The following is a 27,253-nucleotide window of genomic DNA, read 5'->3' as shown; positions in this document are numbered from 1 at the left end:
GTTAAGAGTAATTTCTAGTGCAGCAGTTTTGGCCCATTTGTTCCTTCTTCTACATTCCTCCTGCTTACAAAGTATGATCTTAATGCAGTCCATGGGTGTAGTTGTTTGGATTAACCTTGTGTTTCTATGAGTGAAGTTTGCTAATTCTTATAAACAATTTTATTTTCCCAGCTGAGCTGGACTTTGGACAACTTGAAATTCAGGTGTCTGCATAATAGTGCTGAAAAGCACAATATAACCAGTACCTGGGAAGCCTGTTATGCCTGCCCACAAAGGGACCTTTTCTCTTCTCTGCTCAGCAAAGAGAGGAATTTTAAGTCACCCTGCCTTTCCATCCTCGGTTTGTAATTCTGTTGCTAAGTGGCAACAAAAGAAGATTATCGGATCACAGATTAGCAGAAACCTCTATTCAGTGCTCTTGTGTAATTATACATTTCAGTTACTTATTTGATAACTGATTTTTAGCTGCCGTGCTCCTACCCTACCCTTACTCCTCCATAGACCTGTTATCCTCAGAGGCTGGTCAGGATCCTGAACAACTGGCCCTTCCTTTCCATGCTCACCCTCTGGACCCTGGGGTGGCTCTGAAAGGTAGCAGGGTACCCTGAGTGGCTTAGAAACTAATGTCCTACCCTAGTGTTTCTGAATATTTTGTTTTGGGTGAAAGCAGGAAAGAGTGTATAAAACAGTGTAGGGAATTCAGATCTTTCCGAGGTCACCCATTCACTTCCTTCATTGAGAAATTCCCTGTTTCTTTTTCTTTCTTGGCAGTCATTGCAGTTCCACTCTCTCAAGAAAGCAGCTGGTCAAGCAGCTTCAGAAAGTGGAGGAAGAAAAAGCCTGAGTGGCCAAGGTAGTTACTAAGTGTTAAGGGTGAACCTCTAGCAGAAGTTGCTTAGAGTGGGGTTTGAGAGGGAATCGGTGAAAAGGCACAGAAAAACCAGGAAATAGCACAACTGGCTGGTGTCAGGGATGTAGACAGACAGGGAGTCTGAGACCAGATGTCATTTGTCAGCTGGGAGGAGAGGATGGTTGTGCACAGCACAAAGCTTGAAGAGCAACGGCCTCCTCATGTAGGAAAGTGGTCAAAAATTGTTGTAGATGATTTTCAGTTGAAAAGCTGCACCAAGGAGAACCACAAGAGGAAGAGGAGATAGAAGGGCAGAGCTGGGCAGGGACCTGTCCCTGGGACTCAGAGGGAGGAAGAAACATGAGCTGAGCATTTAATAAGCACAAGGAAGGGGAGGAGGAGAATTGCTTGGCTAAAATGGAACTGAAAGGTAGGATTAGCAGAGGGAATGGTGAGAAACGGAAGCTGCAAAACAGCAGAAAGGAAGGATGTGTGGAGGGACAGAGGTAAGCAAAAGGATACACTTTGAGGAGTTGATGAACACAGAGTGTCATGGAAATAAAACATGGAAACTGGAAGTAGCAATGTATAGAAAAGCAATTATCTGGGCAGTTCAATAAATCTGCTTTCCAAGCAACTGGTATTTTCAATGTCTTTTATGCTTCAGTATCCCAGGGAAGCAGCAACTCAAGAAAAAGCAAGGCTGAAACAATATTTTTGGGGCAGTCTCTGTGTTTTAAACTATAGCTGGCATTAAATATGCTGTCCATGTGCCTACTCAAGGCCTTGTGTTTGATGGACATCCTGCTTTACAGAGCCCCTTGCAGAGGAGACTTTGGGCTTTTTTCTTTTTGTTTCAGCTTTTAGAAGGATACAATATGCACTGGTCTTTTTTCTGAAGAGCTTGTGTAATACTCCACTCTGTGTCACTCCACTCTGCCCTAGCGTTGCATGTAATTTCTCTTTGGAGGTAACATTGCTGTTTTCAAACAGGACACTGTGTATGCTAAGATCAGTTTTAGCTCAGTGTCCACACCAGGGTAGCTAGTGACTACAGTAGTGAGTCAAATAATGGAACTCTTGCTGGGATATGCTAATTCATCTGATCAAACACAAGACAAACACTCACTTTGCAATTCTTACCCCAGAACTTTAGTTCTTACCCCGTGTATGTTATGCATCTCCTTCAGACTGGAAGAAGAGCTCCTCATCCTTAGCAGCAAGCAGCAGGAGGTGTTTGGTGCCCTTGCAGCTCTTTTGTTTTGGCACAGCACCCTGGATGAGGACAGGAGGCTGCTTAATTTCTTTCCTTCCCATCTGAGTCCATCTGGATCTTCAGCTCTGAGACACTTTTTTTTTTTTTTTTTTTTTTTTTTTTTAATTTCAGTCTGAAAGGGTAGCATTCACTTCATCATGGCAGTGCCCAGGGACTGCTCCAGAAGTACAGGCCTGGGACAGCTGGCCATGAAGAGATGGTGGAAAGCAGAGAAGCAAACAGGCAAAGGGACCAGTGTGTACTTCTGAACAGTGATACACACAGCTTCTGCTTTTGACTGCTGCCCCCCTGAGCAGTCTGCTTTTGTTGAAAAAAAAAAAGGTTTTGACTAAGATCAGGTAGGGCCCTTCATCTGAAGTAATTCTGGAAGGAGGAAAAACATCATTCAAAAATAGAAACCATTCTGTTTTCACTCCTACAGACATCCATCCTACTGTCTTCATGATTACTCATCTGTGTTCTAAACTTCGTCTTTGACCAGAGTTGTCAAAAACGGAATTCCTTGCATCCATGAAAAATAAATGAGTAGGACCCTGGCAGCCTCGCTATTTGTCAGAATATCCAGTTACAATAAGGTGACTAATTTGTCCCTGACCTATGTATGTCCCTATATGACTGCTGTGATTAACATAGTAACTCCCATTAGAATTGCACTTGCCTCTCATGTCAGACTGAGTTCTGCTCAAAAGGAGGAGGAATTGCTGGACTCTCTTCTTGTGCCCTTGCCTAGATGCTGAGGAAAATACCAAATGAATGCTGAAGGAGCGAGCACAATAGTGCCCTCATAGCAAATAGGGTCTAGTCCTGACCCTAGGCCAAGTCTAGTTTCCTCTTACAATTCTTTCAGAATAGTGGGATGGAAAGGGTGAGCCTCTAAAGAAAGAAGCACTGATAGAAGAAAAGCAGCTTGCTGTGGAAAACCAACAAAGCAAGGACAGAGAAAAGGGTTGAAAATGCATACAGTGTTGCACAACACGTAACAAGCTTTCTGCTAGCTTTCTGAGGGAGGGAACCTCCTGTGCTGCTTTGTATAATTTTTTTCTCCAATCCCAACTTAGTTTTTGCTCCTCAAAAAAAAAAAAAAAAATCCATAATATCCATTCTAAAGATGTCACTGATCAGCTGTTCCCTTTGATTTACAGTGATGCAGAAACCATCACACAGTGAACTGAAGTGCTGGGATGTCTTTCCCCCCCCGCCCCCCTCACCCCCCATAGCTTGACTGATCACCTGTACAAACCTAGGACACAGGTAGAGCTGCCTCAGGTTAAAATCATGGAAAATTGAGAGGAAGAAGAATGAAGGAAAAGAGGATGGATATTCTGGAGATTTTGCTTGGGAATTACTCAATGATAAGACCAATAAGGAAACTTACTGCTCCCCAAGGACACCTTTTGTCAGCTGCACTTCTCTTTGTCAGGTTGAGTATTGTTTTTCTTTTCATTACAAAAAGTGTCAAAACTTCAGAAAGAAAAATGCCCTAAGTGCTTCCTAAGGGATTCATCCTTCAAGAAAAGTGTTGAGATGTTGCTAGAGAACATCTTACTTAAGACATCAATGACAAAGCTGGGAAACCATTATTTGGAAGGGATGTTTTACCTACATGAAACACTAGAAAAGGGAGCCTGTATTGCACTCCAGGACCTTGTTCTTTATTCTCGCTGGGTTTAATGAGCACAACTGGTTCCATTTGAGCACCAGTAAAGATAATTTTTGTTTCTAACCAAGCCAAAATTCTTTCAGATGCTCTGGAAAAGCCTCGCTGGCTGTCGAGGCATTTTTTGCCAGCCACTCTGCTGCCCATCCCTTGCAGAGGCGTCTGTAACGCCTCGTTTTTCGGGTACCTCCGTGCGCCCCGGCTAGTACTGCCCCTCTCAGCATCCCTCAAGTCTCGGGGCATTCTGGCGCGCCTGAGGCTGGGGACACCCGCGGTCTCCGGCTGCCACCTGGTGGCATCAGGCACCGCATGCTGTCACCTCCCAACCCTGCGTTTGGTTGGTTGGTTGTTGTTTTTTTTTTTTCCACCAACTCCAGGAAAATATCCTGCTGAAGGCAGGCAGGGATGCGAGCCTCACGCTTTCCAACTGCAGATGGAAAGAATTAATGGTTCTGCTTCGAGAAATGCGTAACACCCTTGGTGCCTCCAGGGAAGTAGCTGGTCATCTGCTGGTAATAAATATAAACCAGTTCTCTCCTCCGCCACACCAGGGAAAATGCCTGCCATTCCTCTGTCACTCTGATGCAGAAGCTTATCTGTAGTGGCAGACAGAGCCAGCCACAAAAAAAAACCCCAAACCTAACAATCATTCTGTCGCCAAGGTAAATCAAAAAAAGAAAATGCTGAAGGCAGTTTTCCCTTGTCTTGGAAAGTCTGGATTTCTTTTGTAATGCTCTGCGAAAAAAAAAAAAAACAAACAACAAACTTAATGCACTCAGATAGGTTAGATATTGTCAAACTCCAACTCCTTCAAACAAAAAAGCACCGAGTCTGCTGGATAAGTGGGTGGCACAGTGGAATATTTTGATTCCTGCTGATCCCTTAATCTGGCTATAGAACAGAGTGGGAAAAGGTAGATGTGGGAGAACAACACAGAGGGGTTATCTGAGGGGCAGGGTTTTTTGAAGGAAGCTCTCTCTGCAATGAACCGGGTGGTGCTAACTGCTAATTTATTTGTGGTACAAATTCCTTCCAGTGCAGCAAACATTCCTCACAGATTATTTCTCTCTAACACACAGCACATAATTTTGTAAGTTCAGACTGACTGGTACATTCAGCATATTGTTCCAGAAACAACTTTTAAAATAACAGCTTATCTCCTTCTTCCACACCATCGCATACTGTGTCATGTTGTCCTTTTCTGCTAATCAGCTGATGCAATAAATCAGCTTTCAGGAGCCTAAAATTATGTTTGCAGCAGAACCTCACTGCTCTGGAGCTTTCTACCTCAAATTATTTTCTTGCTACTCACACCAGATCACATCAAGAATGTTGCCATTCCATTCACGTGCTTCAAAAATGCTCTTCTTTTTGTTTTGTCATAGGGCAGAATACTCCTCCTCAGTGAAAAACCTGAACAGGATTTCTGAAAAACAAAGACATCCTGGGACAGCATCATGCTCTGCCCTTCTTGGATTTTGCACTGTGGGTGTAGTGTCCCAGCTGTATCCCCTCCCAACTTCTTGCCCACCCCCAGCCTCCTTGCAATGTGAGAAGCAGAAAAGGCCTGGATGCTCTGCAACCAGTGTTCAGCAGTATCTGATGCATCTCTGTGTTATCAACACTGTTTTTGTCACAAATCCAAAATGTAGCACCATAGGAGCTACTGTGAGGAAAATAAACTCTATCCCAGCCAAAACCAGTACAATGGGATACCAGATTGCACTAGAAGTTACCAGTGGAATTTGTAGGATGGGGATTACAAGAAAATGGTGAGATCTTCGGTAAATTATACACTGAAATATCTCTTGTAAATGGGCCTTGAATGCTCAGGATTTTTTTAAACAGAACTTTTGCTTATATATCTCCTTTAAAAGACTTAAATATCTCCTTAATCTTTGAACAGCCAACTATACTTCTAGACTCATCTGGATTAATTTACAAGTCCAATTTTACTGTGCTTGCTTTCCCAGCTCCTAATACTGTTTTATGCTCTATAGGTGCAAGTCTAATTTTAAACCAGTTTGCAGGAATTTCCTTGGATTTGAAAGGAGGAGAACATAATGGGAGGGGGTGAAGATTTAAAGGCAACTCAGAATATTTTATTTTTCTATAATAAAAAAAACATTATTCTGAATGATAAATGGCAAAATGGTGAGTGGCCCTGCACACAGGGCGAGTCTCTCCCTGCCAGCACAAGTTGTGTGTTGCCAGATGTGAGTTACATCAGGTGCAATGCATCATCTGGGAGATGTGACTCCATCTCAAAGCTGATGCCGTAAGTACATAATTCCTTCTACCTGGAAGCTCTGCTTTTAGTTTTCTTTTCAAGAAAGGATTAAAAAGAGTAGTTGGTAATGCAGACTAAAACAATAAATCTGCCTTACATTGGAGAGGAGTTTTTCTCTAGGGGAAGAAGGCAAGGGAAGCAAGGAAGGCACCAGCTTGACCAGTGTGGGCATCAGAAGGCAGAGAAGGCAACCCGCCAGGCTGGAGGTTGCCCAGAGAAGCTACTGCAGTCCTGCCCTTGGTACCCAGCCTGTGCCCTCCTGCTGCCCTGTGCCATGTGCCTGCCACCAAGCTGCTCCTAGCTGGTCAGTGTCCTCAATCATCCTGTGCTCCACAGCTATTCCCAGATACCGTCTCTAGCAGGAGAAGGGTAGTCAAGTGATTTGGGAGGTTGAATTCCAGGCCTGATGGAGACCTGTCAGTTGGTACCAGCACTGTCCTCTCAAATTCTGTGCTCCTCCAGGGTTTAAACTTTAGCCACACTCCAAAGACATTGGATAACCATTAGCCAGGGAATCAATCCATGTTGTTGCTTAATCACTGGGAGGTGATATGTCATCCCTAAGTTTTATTTGCTAGAGATAACAGATCTAAGAGAAATACTCTGACGAAACATCTGAATCATAGGTCAGAAACCACCTTGGATCTGAGGTGGGAGGGCTATAAACACTCCCTCCTCCCCCGCCTCAGGGCTCTGCAGAACAAAGAACACCAGGTTGGAAGGGACCTCAAGGATCATCTGGTCCAATCAAGGATCATCTGGTCCAATCTTTCTTAGCTAAAGCATGGTCTACATGAGATGGCCCAGCATCCTGCCCAGCTGAATCTTAAAAGCATGCTGTGTTGGGGAATCCACCACTTCCCTGGCAAGTTTATTTTAATGGCTGATGATTCTAATTGTGGGTAATTTTCCTTCTGTCCAACTGGACTCTCTGCAGGAGTAACTTTTGCCCATTACCCCTCATCTTTGCCACACAGTTTTCCTCTAGTGAATCCCCAGCACCTTCTGGAGGCATTCCCACTGTTTGGCTGGAGATACTTTTTGTTATATATTATAAGGAATAAAGTTTCAGGGCATTTTAAAACCAGTGCTATCACTTTGTATGCCCATTTCAGTAACTAAAAGAAAATAATAAAGTAACTAGAGGGAACATCTGCACAATGCGAATCCTTCTCTCCCTGGGCTTTCCCAGCCATTTCAAGGCAACAATGGAAGGGTATGTGTGCTTGCAAGCTGTGGCTCCTGGGCCGAGGCCTAAACAGGCTCAGGTAAACAGAAGCCATTCTTCTTCTTGTGCCAATAAATTCAGGTCTGGCAGGTCCTGCAGCTCAGCCTGTGCTGGCAAATTTGACATGAAGCACTGAGAACCTACAGAACCTCAGGTGCCCAGAAGCTGACTTTCCAAGTTTGTGTGTTTCAAGATAGGTTCACAAACGGCACCTCACTGGCACCCTGAGCCCCTGGGGAACTGTTCAGCCCAGTCTCACCTCCTCACGTGCAAAAGGAGTTTGCCACCGACTTCCACCCCCCCTCCTAATTTTGACCCAGGTTGGTTCACTCAAAGGAGTGTGTTCAAAAGCCCGTGCTGGTGTCAGGCAGAGGGCACCTCTCCTACCCACAGGGCAGGAAGAGCAGATGGTTTTCACTGTTTTTTTTTTCTCACGGGGAGCTCAAAGGCTACCAGAAGGGACAAGGAGCCAGTCAAGGAGATAACCAGAGCTCACAGCTCTGCTGCTATCACAATGAGGCAGAGGGAATGATACATTTTTGGGATGTCTCGGGGCCATAAACACTTACCATCACTCTCCTCAGGAGAACAACTGATTTATTTAACTGATTTATTGTTGATAACCCTGACAAGCTTTAAGCCTTTGATGGTGGATGATGGTCAAATGCCCAGGAAAGAACTGAGCCTGGAAGAGATCATCCTGTCTTGCAAAGTCTAGCCTGGCTCCCAGTACATGCTAAGGCACAACACTGAAAACACATTCTCATAGGTGCTCGGGAGGGGGGCTCCACTTGCCCTCCTGCTGGTTCACATTTGTGGGCACTGACGTAGTGAAGAGCCAAAGGAAAAACACATCAGGGAAGAGCTGTCACACTGGTATTTCAGTGTAACTGTGCTCTGTTACTTTTAGATAAGAAAATTACAGACTTTGTCTTTACTTTTGAAGTCAGAACAAGGTACCTCTCACAAGGATAAATGCCTAGGGGCAGTCCTGCTCTCAGGGTTATCTAGAGGTCAGATGCTAACCAGGCGTTTGCATTAGTTTGGGTCTCTACATTCTGCCCACCAGCCACCATCACTTAGAAAACACAGCTCCAGTAGTAGTGACTCGTTTAATCTGATGGACGTTCTGCCAGCATTAGCACATGCTGATAGCTTCTGAAGTCTTGGTACAAGACTAAGACAAATAATTATTCACTCTTAATTAATCTATTCAAATAGACTTCTTGCAGCACTAGCAAATATGTCATAAAAGTTTATACATGAACAATACACAGAAAAGTCAGGATTTCTGTGACAGTAATGACTCTTACATTGTCTTCTGGATATTAACAACTATATGTTTTAACAACTATAAAATTGAGACAATATTTTATACCATATTGTTTCTAAGTATAAACAGCTTATTAGCTTGACTCAAAGCCCAGCAAGTCTATGGATGGGTTGCTGTTGTCTTGCATCAAGCTCTCACAGAATTCAGTGTGCTAGCAGAATTTTTTCACAATCTTTAAGATAGCAGGACACCAACGTTTATTACATCTGTAACTTTCAGGTATTCCTTCAGGCTGTCTGGGAAATCCCAATCCTCATTATATCTTCAAACTTATCATTTGCAATAGGTAAGTTAGTGTTTTCACCAGGGAAATGAAGAATAAATTAAAAAATACAATAAATAAAATATACAGTAGAGATCTTTATTTTAAGATTGCATAAAACCCACAAAATACTCCATTAAAAAGAAATAAGTTCACTCTCTCTAACTGCAGGAAAAAGTGGTGATCACTTAAAACTGCATGCTTGCTTAAAAGTAAATAAAAAACTTTAAAAATTAAGTTTAAGAGATAAATAACCAAAAGGTCCATGCAACTAAGTAGTTTGATTTGCTTGGAAGCACTCCTCCTCAATTAAATGTAATGGCCCATCTGTCAAGACTCATCCTGCGGACAGTAACTATAGTTCCTACTTTTTATTATTATGTTTGGAATCAACTTTTACACTCTCTTCAGTAAAATGAAATACACTGAAAGCATTTCTAGTCAAAGGCAAAACATATCAGTGGAAACCATAACACTGCAGCTGCAGGAAAACTCCAGGAGAGATAGAGGCAAGCAGCAAGCTCTGCAGGTGCATGGGCTTTGCATTACCATATGGCCAGCTTGGCTGACTTTACAGGTATGAGATGAATAGAGTACCAATGTAAAATACTTTTTTCTACTCTGACAAGACACCTGAAGTGTATGGCTACAAAATTAATGTTAAAATGTTTCACACTGCATACAAATAAATATTTACATGTGCAGATATACTTAGTGTCCAGCAGTGTGCAGCACTCTCTTCTGCTTTTGCCACATAAAATTACTTTTATTTCCATGAAGCTTAAGTGTTGCAGATTTATAGGGACCCTTCTCTTTTCTTGTCAGAGCTAAGGCAAGCTGCCATACTACAGCAGGACAGAGGCCACCCAAGCTCTTGTACTGGAGCCAGCAGAACCTTATGCAAACACACTCATCAGGCTGCATTTATATGCTTGTACCTGTGAGTCCACAGACAGAATGAAAATCACTTGGCTAACTGCACTTGTGAACCAGGTCCTACAGATGTCTAGGGGCCATAAACTTTGCCAGCAAAGCCACTGACTGAATCTCTGGCTCTAAAGCTAAGATCAGTTTTGGTAGTTTCGCTGAAGGACAAATTAGGAGCCAGTGCAAATGCTTGGCTTGTCCATGTCAGCCTAGATCCAGCCCAAGTAATTAATTTTTACATTGAGGTACTAAAAAAAATAAATGCATTTTTCAGCTTTTTTTGCTACTTGCTGTTGTTAACCCCTGTGCTAATACACAAGTATTGATTGCTTAAGGTACAAACGCTGATAACCTGAAATTGTGACATCCCTCCAGGAGATCAACACACCACTGCCCTGAGGACATACCAGCTTAAGTGGCCAGTGATCTTCTCATGAAGGAGAAACTTCTTAGCAATTCACCACGGTGTGGAGATCTACAGCTGCAGCTCAGGGGGAGCTGCCCTGGCCTGCAAGGCAATAGATGGCAAACATGCCACAAGAAACTGCTGCCTCGTATGAGGGACTTCAGCACATACACTAAATAAGCAGTTCAGAAACTTAACTTGTGCTTTGCACACTACTGTCCAACACTAGATTTTAGACTTTTTTTATGCCTTCCCATAATTATGCAGCTGTGGTTAGACGGTATTATTACACTAACTGAATAATTAAAAGCAACAACAAAAACAGCAAACAAAGAAAAAAATGTATTTCCCATATCCTTCCACTTCAAAAGCATCACTGCCAATGTTGCCTAAGAACAACAGCAGATTTCCTTACTAGCTTCTTGGTCATAATCCTTATTTATACAAACTACTGAAAGCGAGTCCATGTCATTCTGAAAGCTCCAGCAAAGTTGAGTCTCAAGAAAAAGCCTGAGGTGAGACGCATGCATTGACAGGGGTGCTGGACACCATCTCCCCTGCAAGGGGCCAGGCTACGAGCGTGTGTACTGTACTGTGCTGTATTTGGTGACCCTGGAAGACTTGCTCGTCATGGCGCTGGCAGAAGGCGGCCCTTCTAAGTTGGAGCCTGCCTGGTTGAGCAGGGAATCTGTGATCAACACGTGCTCTTGCCTTCCTGGGGTGGCACCGGCTGCCTGTTCAGCTCTGCTCTGCACCCCTGAGGCTGTCACCATTCTCTCATTCACCACTACGCTGTGCTCCTCTGCCAACGTGGGGAAGCTGAGTGAGCCCGGCTCTGCAGCAGGCACAAGCACCCTCTCCCGCTCCCTCACCACCACGTACTGGGAGTCAGGGAGATCCTGAACTGTCAGGGCTCCTGGCCTGGAACCCTCTGACTTCACCATCCTCTCTGTAACCACCACATTACTTCCATGTGGCAAACTGGGGATTTCCACCATAGCCTGTAAGCTTGATGCGGGTGCCAGCACTCTCTCTGTCACCACTATGTTCTCCTTAAACTGGGGCTCTAGAAAGGTGGCGGCTGAGCGGGCAGGAGCTCCTGCAGAGTAGGACGTCTCTGCTACAGTCAAATTGGCCTCAGCATGGGCAGTGGGAAGGGGCCGGGCATGGTGCTGGCCAGAGTGGGATAAGTAGGTTGTTTCCGTGACCACCTCCTTGGACAAGGTGCCTTCTCCTGTGCCATCAGCTGCATGCACCAGTGAGGCGGGCTGGAAGCGGCTGCGGGAGGCAAAAGCTTCCTCAGAGCTGGAAGCATTTTGCTGATCTAAGAATCGTGAGTTTGCGTCATTAAGACCGAAACCTGATTCATTCCTGTAGCTACTGTCTTTCATGTTGATGTGTCTGCCTATGCATATTTCTGCTAGAGTCTTAAATTTGTCTCCTAAATCGTCAAGGAAGTGGTCGTCAAGATCACCCTCAATAAAGCTGCAGCAGCCAATGGAGCCATGGGGGGACTCTGACTCTCCCTGGGAATAAACCAGGAGACAGTCATTTGCAGCCTTGGCTTCATCTTCATCCGCAAAAGAGAAAGCTTTCTACAGACAGAAGACAAAAGCAAACAAAAGTTGATTAATGCCAGCTCTAGACATAATAAATCTGAGAATCAGTAATGCTTGGTCAAAATGGTTAAAATAAGAAAATTTAACGGAACCCACAAAAACAGTTAACCAAGTGAGGGCAGTAACTAAAAATACTTTTTGCTTTTTTGTAGTCTGAACTTGACAGTTTACTTCATGAGAAGAAAAATCTGAGATTAAATTGAAAACCTTGAGTACTATCACCACCTGCTGCTATTCCTACCAGGAATGTTGCCATTTGTGATACTGCTCCATTCTCACATACATCTATTGCTTTTATTTTGGTTCAGTGAATGAACTTTAGCTCTAAATAGGCGCTCATGGCAGAGTGCCAAAACCCTGTCTGAGAATATCCTAACATTTAAATGCACATTCAATGAGTACAAGATGACATGTTATCACCTGCTATTGCCCTTTTTACTAGCATAGCCTGCAAGAGCACGCCCAAGGAGCCCAACGGCAAACTAATCACAAAGTTAAATGGCTTGATAAGTATGGGAACATAGCCCAGCACATAAAATTTTGAACTCCATGCATGCCACTCTGCAACAAGGAGGGTTCACAGGTTCTGACTCCAGTTGTTCCACGGCCAGCTCAGTCTGAAAGCAGCATCTGCACTGGAACTGCTGCCAGTGCTTGTTCAAATATCCAGGTACATGCGCTCACCAGCTCCAGTTCCAGGAGCAAAGGCAGCCAAATCCTCTGGGCCTGCTGAACCAGCTTCACAGAATACAGCTGCTGGCTTGTGCACAGAACCACTTTCTGCCACATTTGAAGTTATACAGTACATATTAGCTCAGGCATCTGTGTAATTATGGTACACATCCAATTGACACTGTGTGTTTATCTGCATTTAATCCTGGAAGTAGGCACATTACCTGAGACACTTGTACAAAAACAGCACATACCTGAAACGATTTGGTTTGGTTACCTGAATTACTCCCCCCCTATAACTTGAGTTATTTTAGCCTAAAAGTTGTAAAGAGTACTGTAGTATGACCTTTACTAAGCTCTCCTGCAGGACTTCAGTAGGCAGCTATGCTTAAAGCATGTCTTAATATTATGAAGTGCAAAGAGTGGAAGGAAAGCAGAATTGCTACTGTTTCATCTGTTCACCCAAGCACTCAGGAGACATACAAGTATCTTAAGCTCAAATCCTTCCCTGGCCTGAGGAGGTGATTCAAACCTGCACAGTTATTCCCCTGCAGAACCCCATCAGCCATCTACAGGGTGTAAAGATGTTTTATTTGTACAGGTGATGCTCCATCTGTACACTCCCTGGAATATAGAAGTGAAACTTTCACTCTAAGGAGCTCACCAGCCAAAGGACTAATGATGTGCATTAGGCAAAGAGAATTAGCTGCAATGAGTAGGAATAGCCTCCTGATCAATGCTGAGGTCACCACAAAAAAAAAAAAAGCCAGAAAGGGGATTGCAACATGTGCCTCATACGCTGCTGATGAGTGGCCTTCTACCCAGGCTACTGAGCAAAGAGACAAGTCCAGCATCAGCTACTTCAACAGCTACTTTGAAAATACAGACCCACCCTCTACTGTTTGACATCTCTGTCTTATCTTTCAGAAACCTGCTCCAGTTTGTAGCTGTGACTCATGGTGAGTCAGAGGTACCTCCCTACAGGCCAGTTTAATGTGCTTAAGTCCCTGAGATTTATATCTCAATCTTTCTTATGGTTTCCTCCTGAGCAAGGGGCTCCTTGGTCATTGCTGAATATTCCGGATCCTATTCCCAAGTGCCTCCCTCAAAAGAAGGGTCTCGTTGTGGAAGAACTTGTAAGCACCCAATGCTATAAGACTGAGCATTGTTGTGCTCCAAGTCCCACATGTGAGCCTAATTCAAAACTCCTTAATGCCCCCAACTCCTCATGCACACATTTGCCATTGTATCAGGACCATGGATATACACATACCTACTCATCTGTGTTTGTAATAATATGAACATTTCCCAATGCTAAGTGTAAATACCAAAATACTGTTAAGTTTCATGTCATATGCTTACGTCATTGAAGTAGTCTCTTAAAAATTCTTCATTCATGGCTCCTGCAGCTCTCACTGAGACTCCTCCTCCAGCCACCACCATCTTGCTGTCTACACCTGCCATGCTTTCAGCCCCTCCAGCTGCCACGGCTCCACAGTCAGCACCAGAAAGGAGATGTCTTTGTTCTTCCCATCTTTCCTTGGTAATGGTGTTGCAATGCTCTCTTACTTGAGAGGCAGAGCTGCCTCCTCCTGTTGCAGTTTCCTCTCCACTCATTCCTACTGCTGTTGCTGCTCCGCTGGTCACTCCTTTTTGGTTCACCAGTAGAGTGGGTGGGATGAGGCTTAGAACTGGCTACATAAATAACATGAATTAGGATGTGACATGAAAGGTGTGCTATCTAGCACACAGAACTCACCAAACCAGCAGTGGGGCTGGGTGGGACCTGGGAGGGTGCTGTCTTACGACTTGTTCGAATTTGCACTTGTGCATGTTGCTGCAAAGAGTAAAGGGCTTCCTGAAATAGGGTGCAGCTTCCACAACTGCATTCCCAGAAAGGATCATGGAAATGTTTATCTAGGTCATTGTTTTCTTGAAACTCAAGGGGCTGGGAGTGAAAGCAGGAAAAAAAACAACCAAACAACAAAAACAAACCAAAAAACCCACCCAAAAAAGGTCTGAAAAACTCCAGGGAGCTCAGCTGTTCCAATACAGACTCTGCCCAGCTTTCCTAAACATGAAGTGGAGGAGTGTGCACTGCCCACTACCTCTGTGGTGCTGCCTGGCCCGTTCTTCTTTTCTAGCAGTTTGGCTTCCCTGACAATTCTTTTATCACAAATTTATTGTGAGCATTGGCTCACGATCAAAGTCTTTTACCCTACTTCTGTTTCTTTGTTGCTGTGCAAAAGCATGCCAGTGTTGTGCTCTTGTACTTTGAAAACTGGGTTTTGTAGCATAACAAGAATGGGCAACCTTCCCTTGGCATTCACAGTTCCTTCTGCAGATTTGCACTTTTTTTCTGCTTTTTTTCCTTTTTTTTTTTTCTTTAAAGAATTTACTCTGTTTAATAAGGCAAATACACAGGGAAGTAATTTAAAATGCCATCTGAAACTTTAACTAAAAGCTGAGCTTCATAACCCATTCTTTTCCTGCTTTACCATGCTCCCAAAGCACGGAATAGAGTTAATCTTCCATGCATCCTTCACCAAGCCTTACAGGGTTAATTTTAAGTAATGTTCATGTGTGGTTAAAATCTGCTCTACAGCCCTGAAACGTCAGCCTATCATGTGGGAGAGACAGTGAGTGCCAAACTGAACACCTGGATGGAAATCAAAGAGCAATGCTGTTAGGGATACATGCCTTCTCCTCAGGAGCTGCCCCTTCACTGTTCCACTGACGTAACATGGCTTCGCTGTAGTCCGGTATCGCAGCAAATCCCTTTGCTCCTGAGCCGCAGGGACACAGCAGCAGTAACAATGGAAGAACTATGGGGAAACACAAGTTTGCCATTAACCACGTGGTGATGAGGGTCAAAGCATGCTCACACAGCCTGTACCAAAAATCGGTCAGCTCTCATTCTGAAATGTATCTTTAGTGAGCTAGTGAACAGAATGAGGGCTGGTAAAGTCTCAAAACACGTTCCTAAATGTTCAAGGTACTTCTTAGGAACATACGGCTGGCTGGTTTCCTAGAGAGAAAACTGACAAATAGCCTGTCAGGGCCTCAATCCTGCAGATGACCATACAGCCATATAGCTAGACTGCTATCAAAGATCTTGTATACTAAAACCAAGCCCTAAACATCATTGTACAACCTTAGGACTTCTGACTCCTCCTGTTCTTTTACCACTAGATAATGATGTGCACTCCACCTCATCACTTCTGTGACACCTCTAGAGCATTGCCTGGGGAACTCACTACAAGCCAGTTTCAGGAGCAGAACATAATCTTGTGGCATGAACTTCGTTTTGCCACAGCTAGATTGCTACAAGCCCAAGCAGTAAACTATTGCCATTTTAAACACAGCACTGGTACACATGGCCATACCCTAACTACAAGCATTCTTCTCTTATTTTCAGGCTTCTATTACGTCTTGCCAAAGAAAAACTTCACGTGCTGCTCAGAGCAAGGCACCAGACTTGGGTCTGCAGTGCGGGAAAAGAGAGTGGAAAGCACACTGCAGTATGAGTGGAAAGAGTTAGGGTTCACACGGATAGGCATGGGAACACTGAAGATTCCTTACTGCTTCCCCACCTGTTATTTACAGCGCCATAAACAAATATTACAGCTGTACACACTAATTTTAAAACACACCGCTCGAAATCCTTAGAAGGTGAAATGCTGATGTTACCAAAATTAGTTGGGGATTTGCCATGACTTCACACAGGCTAGGAGTTGACACAGGATATATCAAGATTATAAAACCTGGGAGCTGGTTTGTTTCTTTCCTGATGCCATGCAGACCGTATTTACACTGCTTCTGAGATAACGTGAAACAATTACTTACGCAGCAAAAGTAAAAACGCCAAGATGATTAGCGCAATCGCTCCCGGTCCCAGGCCCACTGACTTGGCGCCAATTATTTTCTCTTTGCATACGCCTTCCTCCGCACAGTTACAAACAGTCAGTTGCAGAGACTGTGCTTGAGCACAGCTGAACCCTTGGAAATCCTTCACTAGGATGGGAACTTCAGTTCTGCCCAGCTTCAGGTTTTGCGGTACCAGCTGTATGCTGGTGTCTGAGGCAGAAGGGGTTAAAGGAAAAGAAAAGTCAAATAAGAAATTAGTGGAGAAAAAGTTGACTTCTGTAAAATCAGGGAAATAAAACCTTCACGGCTTCCCAACAAAGCCCCCTCCAGTTATGTCCAGTCAATGCAACGGAATTAATTTTAATTAGCTGCTGTTACATCAGATATGCTTTCACTTTTATCAAGTAATTCATGCTGGTAACAAAGCAACCGTGCTCACTTACAGCCTCAGAAGAGTTTCAAACCAGCAGAGAATTATCATGGAAGATAGCCCAATCACCTATACAGCATTAACCTTCATGTCATCTGGAGTGCTAAAGGCTGAATTCACAAAAAAACAGCTTCAGTCTTTGGAAGATTAATCTGTTGCAGACCACAGGCAGAGACCAGTGACCTATTTACACCTACTCCTATGGCTACCTCTTGTCTAGGACGCAGCTAGGTGTGAGAGGCCCAGGTGATGTTCCAAGCTGGAGAACACCACCCAATTTGGAAAACCTATGATCCCTACAACTACTGCTAGTCTGGCTGCTAGCAGGGTGAGTAAAGCTAAGATGTTTTCTGGTGCCTTGCATCTACCTGAAGCATCTTCTTCAAGCACTTTCCCTGGCTTATACGAACGGAAATGTAGGAAGAAAACACCCATCTCATTTTGAAATACTCACTAAAATGGTTTAGGACTTCTAACTTATTTTTGTTCTTAGCATGCTGGACAATCTTAGATGGGTGACACTGTATTTCCCCTATTCGAGGTCCACTGTGCAGACATATTTATTAATTTATTTTGTATGGTAGAGCAACTGCAGCCAGTAGCACCATTAGATCTCCAAGCTCTCAGTTTTAACAATGGGTATGCTTTTTGTGGGAAGACAGGAATGGTTTGATCCCAGCATTATCCATGAAATCCTGGTAAGCACAGACAGGCTGTCAAACTGGGCCAAGATGGTCCAACGGAGGGAAGGTGGCAGGCCCCAGAAGATATGACTGTGCTTTTACAGCCATTAAAAAGAAGGGAACAGAATGTGAGTGACGTGTCTTCATGTCTGACGCCATAGATTTTTGTTGTTTTTTTTTGTCTGGATCAGCCAAACTGTTAGTTGACTGGAATTAACAAATTACAACACTAGGGTTCCAAAGAACTAAAAGTGATTAAAAATGTATTTTCTTACCATTTCTGGATGCAATTTTCCATTTTTCTGCTGTCCCTTCTGGCTCATCAATGACAGTAAAGCTGAAGGGCTCACTGTTTGGGTAACCATCCAAATCATGAGCAGTAACATCAACTGATTTTGCATCTAAACACACAGTCTGCACAGGGTTCACAATAACTGGGCAGTTATCATTCTCATCTTTAACTTGAAGGACGACTGTGCCTGTGGCTGTTTTCTGAGGAAAATCTAAGATTTTAAAACACGAAAAATTTAATTAATTTGAAAAGTACAAAAAATTAATCTTAAAATAAATAACTCATTTTTTAGGATCTAGAACTCTGAAGTCTGCTGATTAGCTTAGATACTAGCAATTTCTACCTTGACAAGGGATGTTCCTATCAGACTTGGTCTTTGCAAAACTTTTACAGAAAGTTCACCTCCATCCAGTCTAAGAAGAGAAATGGGCACCTCAGGAACCCATTTCAAGGTTCATCCTATTTCAGTGAGTAGCCCGTATCTCTCCTCCAAATATAAAGCCTATGGGAAACTGCACTAGGTGCCTAACTTTTAGGCAGTTGGAGAAAGCAAGGTTAAAGCAACTGTATTTGTAGAAAGGCAAACTATTGCCTAAACAAACAAATTAACATGAAAAAACCCAACAACTTCCCAACTTACCAGTAGTTACACCTAATATGGTGAAAGTGTAGGTACCATTTACTACATGAGATGATTCGTAATCAAGTTTTTTGGCAAGTCGGATTTCACCTGTGGTAGGGTCTATTGTGATCAAATTTGCTGCATCTTTTCCTTTCATGTATCTGAATAAAATTTATATAAAGATGTATACATTTATAATGAGGAAAACAACCATCAGCAGAAAAAGCAGCTTCACAGTATTTTTCCTCTTCATTTAAAGCAGAGATCAAATCCATAGCTCTGAGGTCTGACACTCCTGCCACTGGGATTGGTTTCAACTATAAACCTAAGATTATAAATCACATGATTGTTTTGGTTGGAAAGGACCTTTAAGATTATCAAGTCCAACTGTTAACCTAGTCAAGTCCATCACAAAATCATGTCCCTAAGCACCACATCTGCATGCCTTTTAAATACCTCCAGGGAGGTATTTACTCAATTAACACAACCACTTCCTTCAACAGCCTGTTCCAGTGCCTGACAACCCTTTTAGTGAAGAATTTTTTCCTAATATCCAATCCAAACCTCCCCTCACACAACTTGAGGCCATTTCCTTTTGTTCTATTGCTTGTTTCTAGGGAGAAGAGACCAGCTTCCCCCTCACTACAACCTCATTTCAGGTAGTTGTAGAGAGCGATAAGGTCTCCCCTCAGCCTCCTTTTCTCCAGGCTAAACAACCCCAGTTCCCTCAGCTGCTCTTTATGCTCTAGACCCTTCACCAGCTTTGTGAACCCACCCCAAAAGCTGAAACTTGCTTTTCCCTCTAGAGCCAGGATTTAAGTGTGGAGGCATAATAAAAAGTCATCTCAGGCAGTGACACCAGATCAGGAGAGGGAGCTGTGCTGCCAGTCATGGTCTTCTTCCCCTTCATCCCTGCTCCCAGTGAAAGCTAAGCAGCAGCCACCCATGAGAGACTCTATTACAGGCACTGGGGAGAGGGGTCCACCACTGGGTATGTACCTCTTCTGGTCTGCACCATTTGTAAAAGCCACAGTGCTGATCCAACATTTTAGCTAAAGAGCCACAATTCACATTCTAAATACACACAGGGCCTTATCTAATTTACACCCAATCTGTCCAACTGCTAGATGCTTCTGCATATTTCTCCCTAACATTTCTGCAGATGATTAAGTCAGACGAGTAAACCTGCTCTCAAAAGCAGACAGGCATGACCAACAGCATGAAAGCACAGACAACGTCAGCCCAAACGCTCATCTCTCACCACAGACGACCAAACAAGCAGCATTTTCAAGTCAGCTGTTTTCTGCATAATGGAGTATTGACGATGACGTTGTTTTAGGTGTGAACTACACATATTAGAAAGCAACTGTCTTTGAAATTATTTCACTTCAATATACACAATTTTACAATCAGATGTGATTTCTGACATAGTTAGACAAAGAATCTTACGTAATTTGCTTTGCTGTTTTTCCAGTGTCTTCATCAATGGCTTGGTACTGTCCAATAACCTGTCTTAGCTGCATTGTCTCACTTGTTTCAATGACTTTTGTACCACCAGGGAATACAGGGCCTTCCCGCACGTCAATCACTTTAATTTTGATTGGAATTGTTTGTGCTTTAAAACTGTGTTTAATTGACTTGTGGAACTCTGCTTTGTTTGTAACAACAATGCCCAGGTTTAGGCTTTGCATTTTTTCATAATCCAGCTCCTAGAGCAATAAAGAAAAAAAAAAAAAAGATAAAATCACTCAGAATTTGACAGCATCTAATGTCTGGATAACATTAATGCATTTAATATTTAAATAATATTATTTCTTATTAGTGCAAAGAAGAACTGCTGGTTAACATATTAGTCTCAATAAACAATGTTTCAACTCTTTAAAAAGTACACAAAGAAGATTACTCTTATTTTTAATGGATGACAACATGCATGTGCCTTTGCATTACTGAATTCAAACTAATTTGAGTTTGGTGCAGAGTCCTACCCACATATTCTGTCTTTCAGCAAATCAGTGCTCTGCTACCTGGCTCCTTTATTTCTTTATAAAGCCCATTTATTTACTTAATAATGCTTATAAATTACTACAATTATCAGTTTTCAGATACGGAAACCAGAGCAGGAAAAAAAAAAAAGGAAAAAGAAAAAAAAAAAGGTACTTAAGGCAATATGCATCTTCAGTTCTTGTGAACTAAAGGGGAGTGAAATGAATAAAACAGAAATTTTCCTTTATGGAAAATATTTTCATAATTTCAATTTATCGAAGTTCACAGAATAGTCTGTACCCCATGGCTCATGGAGTATGTGTTGCCTGCAACATTATCTGTGGCCATGAGAAATAAAGAAATTTAAATGGAGATCAGAAACGAGAGCAAAAATATGGGAAAGTTTATAGATATGTCTTAGCACTGTTGCCTGACAAAGAAAGTTTGGGGACTTCTGCCTGACTTGATATTTTTGAGATCATACAGATTGTAAATGGTAAAGCTGGACAAAATTATTAATTGTTGAAGCCATCAGCAAAGAATATGACAAAGGAGCAGTGTCCACCATGTAAATTTACAGTTTACACACTGACTGAATATAAGTAATTTGTTTGCCAACTTAAAGGGATATTTACAGGGATATTTACAGCACACTCTCTAAAGAATATACTAACCTTCACAACAGTCAAAATTCCTTCATTTGTTTGTGTATCTGTTACTATACGAAAAAAGCCACCTTCATTTCCAGAAACAAATGAGAAGTTTGCCAGCCAGTTATCAGAAAATTCTTCATCTTTGTCAAACACTTTTATTCGCAGAATTTCCACGTTTGCTCGGTTTTCTTCAATGCTTCCTTCAAACTGCAATTGAAAAATACCCTTCCTTAAAAAGATGTCACACTTACCTTGTTTCACCAGCACAAGAAAGTTTGCACAACTTTGTATTAAGCAACGGGATACTGGCAGGTGTAAATTCCAAAATATGCCAATTATTGTGATAAATGTACTTACTGCATGACTTTCAACCACAGGCAGGTTGTCATTGACATCCAAAATCTTGATTTCTAAAGAACATGTTGCAGCATTCCCACCTATTTCACCACCACGGTCTTTCGCTTCCACCACCAAAGAATAGCTGCTTTCTGTCTGCCATGATAAGAAACAAATGTTTAAACCAGGATAATTTTTTTTTTCCTTTGCTGTACTCCCTTTATTACATTTTGGCAGTCCCTCTTGTGGCCAATTATAACTCATTTTCTCCCTAGCTACTAGTAAATCTCACACACAACTACCTTCACAGGCTCTGCTGGAGTAAAGCTGAGGCTTGAAAAGGATTTGGGACTCTGCATCTCCCCCACAGTTAGACTGTGCTTACATGGCAAATAAAAAAATATTAAAAGCTATACACAGAGACAGGAGCAGTAGTAACCTGCATATCAGGATTGGGCTAGAGATACTGCTCTCAGCCCCAGAGCTAACATCCAGATCACCATCTGCTGGCCACTGAAAATTCATACAAGCACAGGTAAAGTTGCTAGTAATACATGGCTTTCAATGCTGTTTCACATCAGCACCCATCCTAACTGTTTCCATCATGATTTGCATCGCAGGCTACAAAAATCTAGATGCAGTGAGAAGTTTTCTCACAGTGATCTGGGTTGTCTTTGCCATATGATCTCCAACACAGAGAAATGACCCCTTGCTGTCCTGGCCGCATGGGAGGGACAGAAAGTGACAGCCATCAGGCTGGTACTTGTGCAAGAGAGTTAAAAGGGGGAATACAACCTTGATCCTGTCACCCCCATCCCAATTCTTAAAAAACATGCATTGGCTAGACAAGGCTTTAATCCTAAAGGAGGTGAAGGAAGGTAAAAGGCCCAGCTCTCCAACCTGGCAGGTGGAGCTGAAAGTGACACAAAAGGCACCAGAAGATTGCTATTGACAGATAAAAAAAATGGGATTTTTTTTTTTTACCTCTCTGTCAAGATTTATTTTTGCTACTCGAACCTCGCCAGTATTTTTATCCATACTGAATGCAGCACTAGGACTTTGGGAAACAATCCTGAAAGCAATTTTGGAATTGAGGTTATTTGGTTCATCTGCATCTGTTGCATTTATCTTCATTACAATTGTTCCTGGAAAAAGCAAACAAAATATAGCACGTTTACACTGCCATGCACTGGCAAGTATTTTTGCTGTTATGTCAGAGATAAGGATACTGTCGTTAGATGCACTTGCCTTTATTTATTTACTTAGTAGAGCTGAAGAAGCCTTCCTAAAATCCTAACAGCACATGTTAAAAGTATAACCTCTAACAAACAAAAACACTCCATGAACATATCTCTAACTCAAAGAAGTCAGTGCACCAGAATTACACACCAGGTTGAATTGTCACAAAAATTCTGTCAGAAAACTGTAGATACTGTACGGGGAAGAAAGACGTTTCTGAACAACAAGCTGCATTTCCCAACAGCATCAGTCATAACACACACTGGACCCCTTTGTGCAATACACTTGTAACTCATGGCACAGGATTTTGGTCCTTGGGGAAAGAGTGTACCTCAGCATCCAGCGCCTGACTTTGAACATTAGCTGGAATTCAGGCGAAGAAGCAATGACCATACAGTTGCTAGTGACTTGAAAGAGAGCTGAGAGACCCCAAAACCTCACCCAAGCAGACAGACAATAACTGGTTTCTTCAGATTATCGTCATATTGAAAGCGACACAGCGTCAGGTACTTAATAGGTTGTTTTACTCCAGCTTTTTGTATCTTCTGGGAAATAACCTGTTGCTCTTCTGTTTACTGACATCAATAGGAAAGCTTCCACTAACTTCTCTTTGAGGGTTAGGTCACAGCCATATGTACTTTAACAATGAAGTGCCCTTCCAGCCCATAGATAAAGCAGAGCTCTTCATGAGCATGGGAGTGAAGTCCCTCCCAAATAAACTGGGACTGCTAGGCCAGAAAGTAGACTGAATTACCCCTGCAATTCCTGCTGAAGGGCCCAGGTTGCTGGACTTGTGGTAGCTTTGATACCACACCAAAGATGACATAAGAGGAAGTGGTGTTCTCTGTTGCCTTTATGTGGATACTTCCCCATCATCATATCATGCAGCTTAGCCCTGAATAAAAACTTGCATTCACACATGGATAATGTGGCCTACACAAGCAAGAAAATGTTATTGCAGATATGCCGCTGCTGCAAAGGATGTATTCCTGTGTGCCTTGCATGTGTGGGGAAAAGCTAAATGAAAAAAAAATTAAAATTTAAAGATAGTTATACCTGTTTCACTTAATTCTTCAATTGAACCAACAAAAACTTCATGCGAAAATACTGGAAAATTGTCATTTATATCTATGACTTTAATCGGTAGGTCTATTGGCTCTTCCAGTTTTGCTCCATTCTTATCTAGTGCATGACCTCTGAGCTGGAATAATACAGACAGAAATAACAAGCAAAATACTGTAATATATAAAAATACATATGCTAAACAGAAATACATATATAAAAATACATATAACAAAATGTAAGCATTTGATAAGCATAAATAATATGCTTATAAATATGAGCATACATAGACATATAAATAATGAGAAACTGGATTAAACTAATTGAAACAAACACATTTGAAAAAAAGAATAATATATTGAATGAAGGACACTTGTAAGGAGAAAGTTACTGTTCAGCTTACAAGCAGCATTGGCGTCTTTTCTCTGTCAACTCTTCCTGTTATGTTCAGGTCTCCAGTCTTTCCATTGATAACAAATAATCCGTAAGGGGGTTCTGTTACTCCTTGACCAGATATAGTATAAGTCACCACTACCCCTGTATCTTCAAGATCAGAATGTATCTAGCAAGAATAAAACAGATCAAATAGTGTTTGGTAAATAAAACAACATTTAAAAATGCAAATAAAGTATTTTTGCTATTTTTATAATGAACAAAAAAAAAAATATTCAACACATTTTCATGCACTCTTTTGAGTGTAAGAGATATTGAAACACATGTAGGAAGATTCAGTTCTGTCTGGGGATCTTGTGCAGGGAGATGAGGAACATGATGGGCAGCCCAACAGCTGGAAACCATGGATTGGAGAGCTGCGTAGGAGAAGAAAATCAGGACTGCTTGAGCAAAGAGAGTGAGATAGAACAGAAGTGCAAGGGAAGGCTAGAAAACCACCAGGATAAGATAAGGAACTGGAATAAGGGGAGAAGGAAACTGGCTGATCAAATGGTTGGAGAAAGACTAAGGAAAAAACAAACAAGCAAACAAAAAAACCCAAACCAAACCAAAACAGAGCCTGGAACAGTAAGTTGAGCAGAGAAGACTGAAGTTATTTGAGCAAAGCCTGGGAAAAAAATGACTTTTTGAAGGAGATTAGACCCAAACTAGCAACTGGGACCAGGACTGAGGAAGTGATAGGGTGGAGGAAGAAAGGTCAAGCCTGGAGAGGAACAGGTAGAAAGGGCTGCACAGACTAGAGGTTATACCCTTCCTCTGCTGTCAGCAAGTATCTGAAACATCTGGAAAAGCACGTGTGCATTGTGCCAGCATCACCATCAAGGGGCAGCCCAATCAGAGGGTAACACCCTGGGGTTTTTTTAGCCCTGTTTCCTGAAAAATTAGGCATGCACAATCATGCTCCATGTAGACTCTTCTGCCCAGTCGCCACCAGCAGTTTTGGGGCTCACTTGCCAAGTTCAACCACAGGAATAAAAAACTCAAAGGTACTGCATTTCTGAGAGTTTTATGAACACTGGTGACTGGGAAATGAAAAGACTGAGCCAAATCAGTTTGCGAGAGCAACTCATCTGCTGAAGGAAGGAAACAGCAGGAAATTCAATAAATATTTGTGCATGCGTTTAGGGCAGTCACGCTCTTATTTTACATTTTTATCTCTGTTTTTATGAGTATTCTGTATTTATCTCTTCTCTGGGCTTACTCTAGCAATTGGATTCTTATAGGAATTGTCCTCCTCTTCCCGTATGAAAGCGGGAGGGACTGTCCATTCTCGCTTTTGTCTGACTAGGCTGTTGGGGTGAGACAACACACCGCTTCTGCCATTTCGATTATAAACCTGTGAAAAAACAAGGTTGAATGTCAGCATTACATTTAGCCATTTCAGACAAATGCTTTATTGCTGCTGTAGCTCAGACTTCTGAATGGCTTTTATTATTTCAACATCTAGTAACTTTGAAAACATGGAGCAACACTAGCTTTCCACACCACAATCTAAGAGCTGTCTGTTTCTCAAGTTATTTGAGGAGGAGAACTACACTGGTCTTTTCACCAAGCCAGAATTAGGTATGACAGGTTTTAAATACATGAGCAAGTTCCCATGACCAGGCATTAGTGAGAATATACCTGTTCTAGAAAATGTAAGTGCTTGTCATCAGATGTAGGAAGACGTTTGGCACTAAGGCTGTTTAAACAACCATTTCTGCCTTATTACCCTCCTAACCATCCCACCAATAGTTCCCTGTACTCGAACTCTACTCAACCCATCCACTGCCTCTGTTACCCTTACTCAACTACCCCTCATTCTCAATCTGCATGACACCCTCTGTCCTATCCAACTTAGCTTCTACTGTGTCTCTTGGCTTCCAGATCAAAAACTGGAAATATTTCCACAACTAATGTCCTCCATAAAATAATAGTTTATTTAATTTAGAGACAGTTAAAAAAAGTATCTACAAATTTAATATTTTAGGGGAAGTTTCTCAAAGTTGAAGACCACTTAGTTCAATGGACGCAGGGATCTATTAACTTACATCTCGGCTTTAATTTAATTTAATTTAATTTCAGCTTTTCATTTAGAAAGGTTGGATCAGATGACCCTTGAGGTCCCTTCTAACCTAGCATTCTATGATTTCATTATTCAGTACACAGCTTCCATGTTTCAGAAAATGGTAAATATCAAGATATTTATCAACTCAAGCAAGACATGCCTTTGACACTTGCTTTTTGCTCAGAGAACCCTTTTTCAGACATAAGCAAAGCAGTTTTCCTTTATTTCCTACCTTCACATAGAGTCCATTTCCGTAATTCAAACAGATCTGCAAAGAAAGTTATGATAATCATTATCAATTCTATGTCACTTTAGCAGTAGTAAAACTCAACTGATGTAACCAACCTCATAAGAACATCAAAACCTTAAGGAAGAGGGCATCTGACTCCCATAGTTATCCATAATAGCTTCCAAAAAATTTACCCATAACCATTCACATTAAAAACATACACTATAATTATAGAATTGTTAAATTTCTCGCTTTTCTCCCAGCAGTAAAGAGATAATAAGCAATCATTATTTATTAGGGTTTTTTTTAATAAATGCAGACCTAATAAGTAATTTTCAAATATCCTTTTCTTAGTGCTGAATAATGCATCAGCATTTCAAAAGGATGGGAAATTTATTGAAGTGCCAGCAGCACCCCGGAGAAGCTCCCTCTCCTGGGCAAATCATGGATTCTACAGGCTGTGGTGGGTCACCAGCCACGTAAGAGGACACCACAGATTAGATAAAGTGACAGGAGCAGCTCTCTACTTAGCACCTTGCTGGTAGGAGAAATGGCACACATACACCCCTTACTTAAACAAGGCGGAGACATGTTCATGCTAGCGAGGAAATCATGCTTGCTCTGTCAAAACCTGATCCATCAACAACCACCCTTGGGACTGCCCATATCTTCATGCACCAGGACAGCCCAGGCAGCTATGCAAGCCCTTAAACACAATGCTAGATGGAAGGAACTGGAGCCATCAGCCAAATTACCAGAGACCCTGTCTTTATGTCCACTCTCCATGCACCAAAGACTCCAAAAGTTACAAACCCTCTCAAACAGTGCAAAAATGAA

General features: G+C 42.2%; 1 protein-coding gene across 1 annotated transcript; it reads right to left on the bottom strand.

Annotated features, from left to right (window-relative positions):
• Positions 1 to 9,683: 9,683 nt before the first annotated feature.
• LOC127380800 (desmoglein-2-like) lies at positions 9,684 to 27,013 on the bottom strand. Its single transcript, XM_051610281.1, has 15 exons — positions 26,951 to 27,013; positions 26,420 to 26,455; positions 25,342 to 25,476; positions 24,091 to 24,249; positions 23,682 to 23,826; positions 22,371 to 22,531; positions 21,408 to 21,542; positions 21,072 to 21,257; positions 19,864 to 20,123; positions 18,433 to 18,575; positions 17,776 to 18,003; positions 16,367 to 16,597; positions 15,217 to 15,345; positions 13,883 to 14,211; positions 9,684 to 11,824 (listed from the first exon to the last, which is right to left on the bottom strand). Exons 1-15 carry the CDS (start codon positions 27,011 to 27,013, stop codon positions 10,802 to 10,804), a joined length of 3,363 nt encoding a protein of 1,120 aa, XP_051466241.1. The 3' UTR covers positions 9,684 to 10,801.
• Between the last annotated feature and the right edge of the window lie 240 nt (positions 27,014 to 27,253).

This window comes from Apus apus, chromosome 2, assembly GCF_020740795.1.
Source record: "Apus apus isolate bApuApu2 chromosome 2, bApuApu2.pri.cur, whole genome shotgun sequence".
In the NCBI taxonomy this organism is placed as follows: Eukaryota; Metazoa; Chordata; class Aves; order Apodiformes; family Apodidae; genus Apus; species Apus apus.
This window is presented reverse-complemented; position numbering and strand designations above follow the sequence as displayed.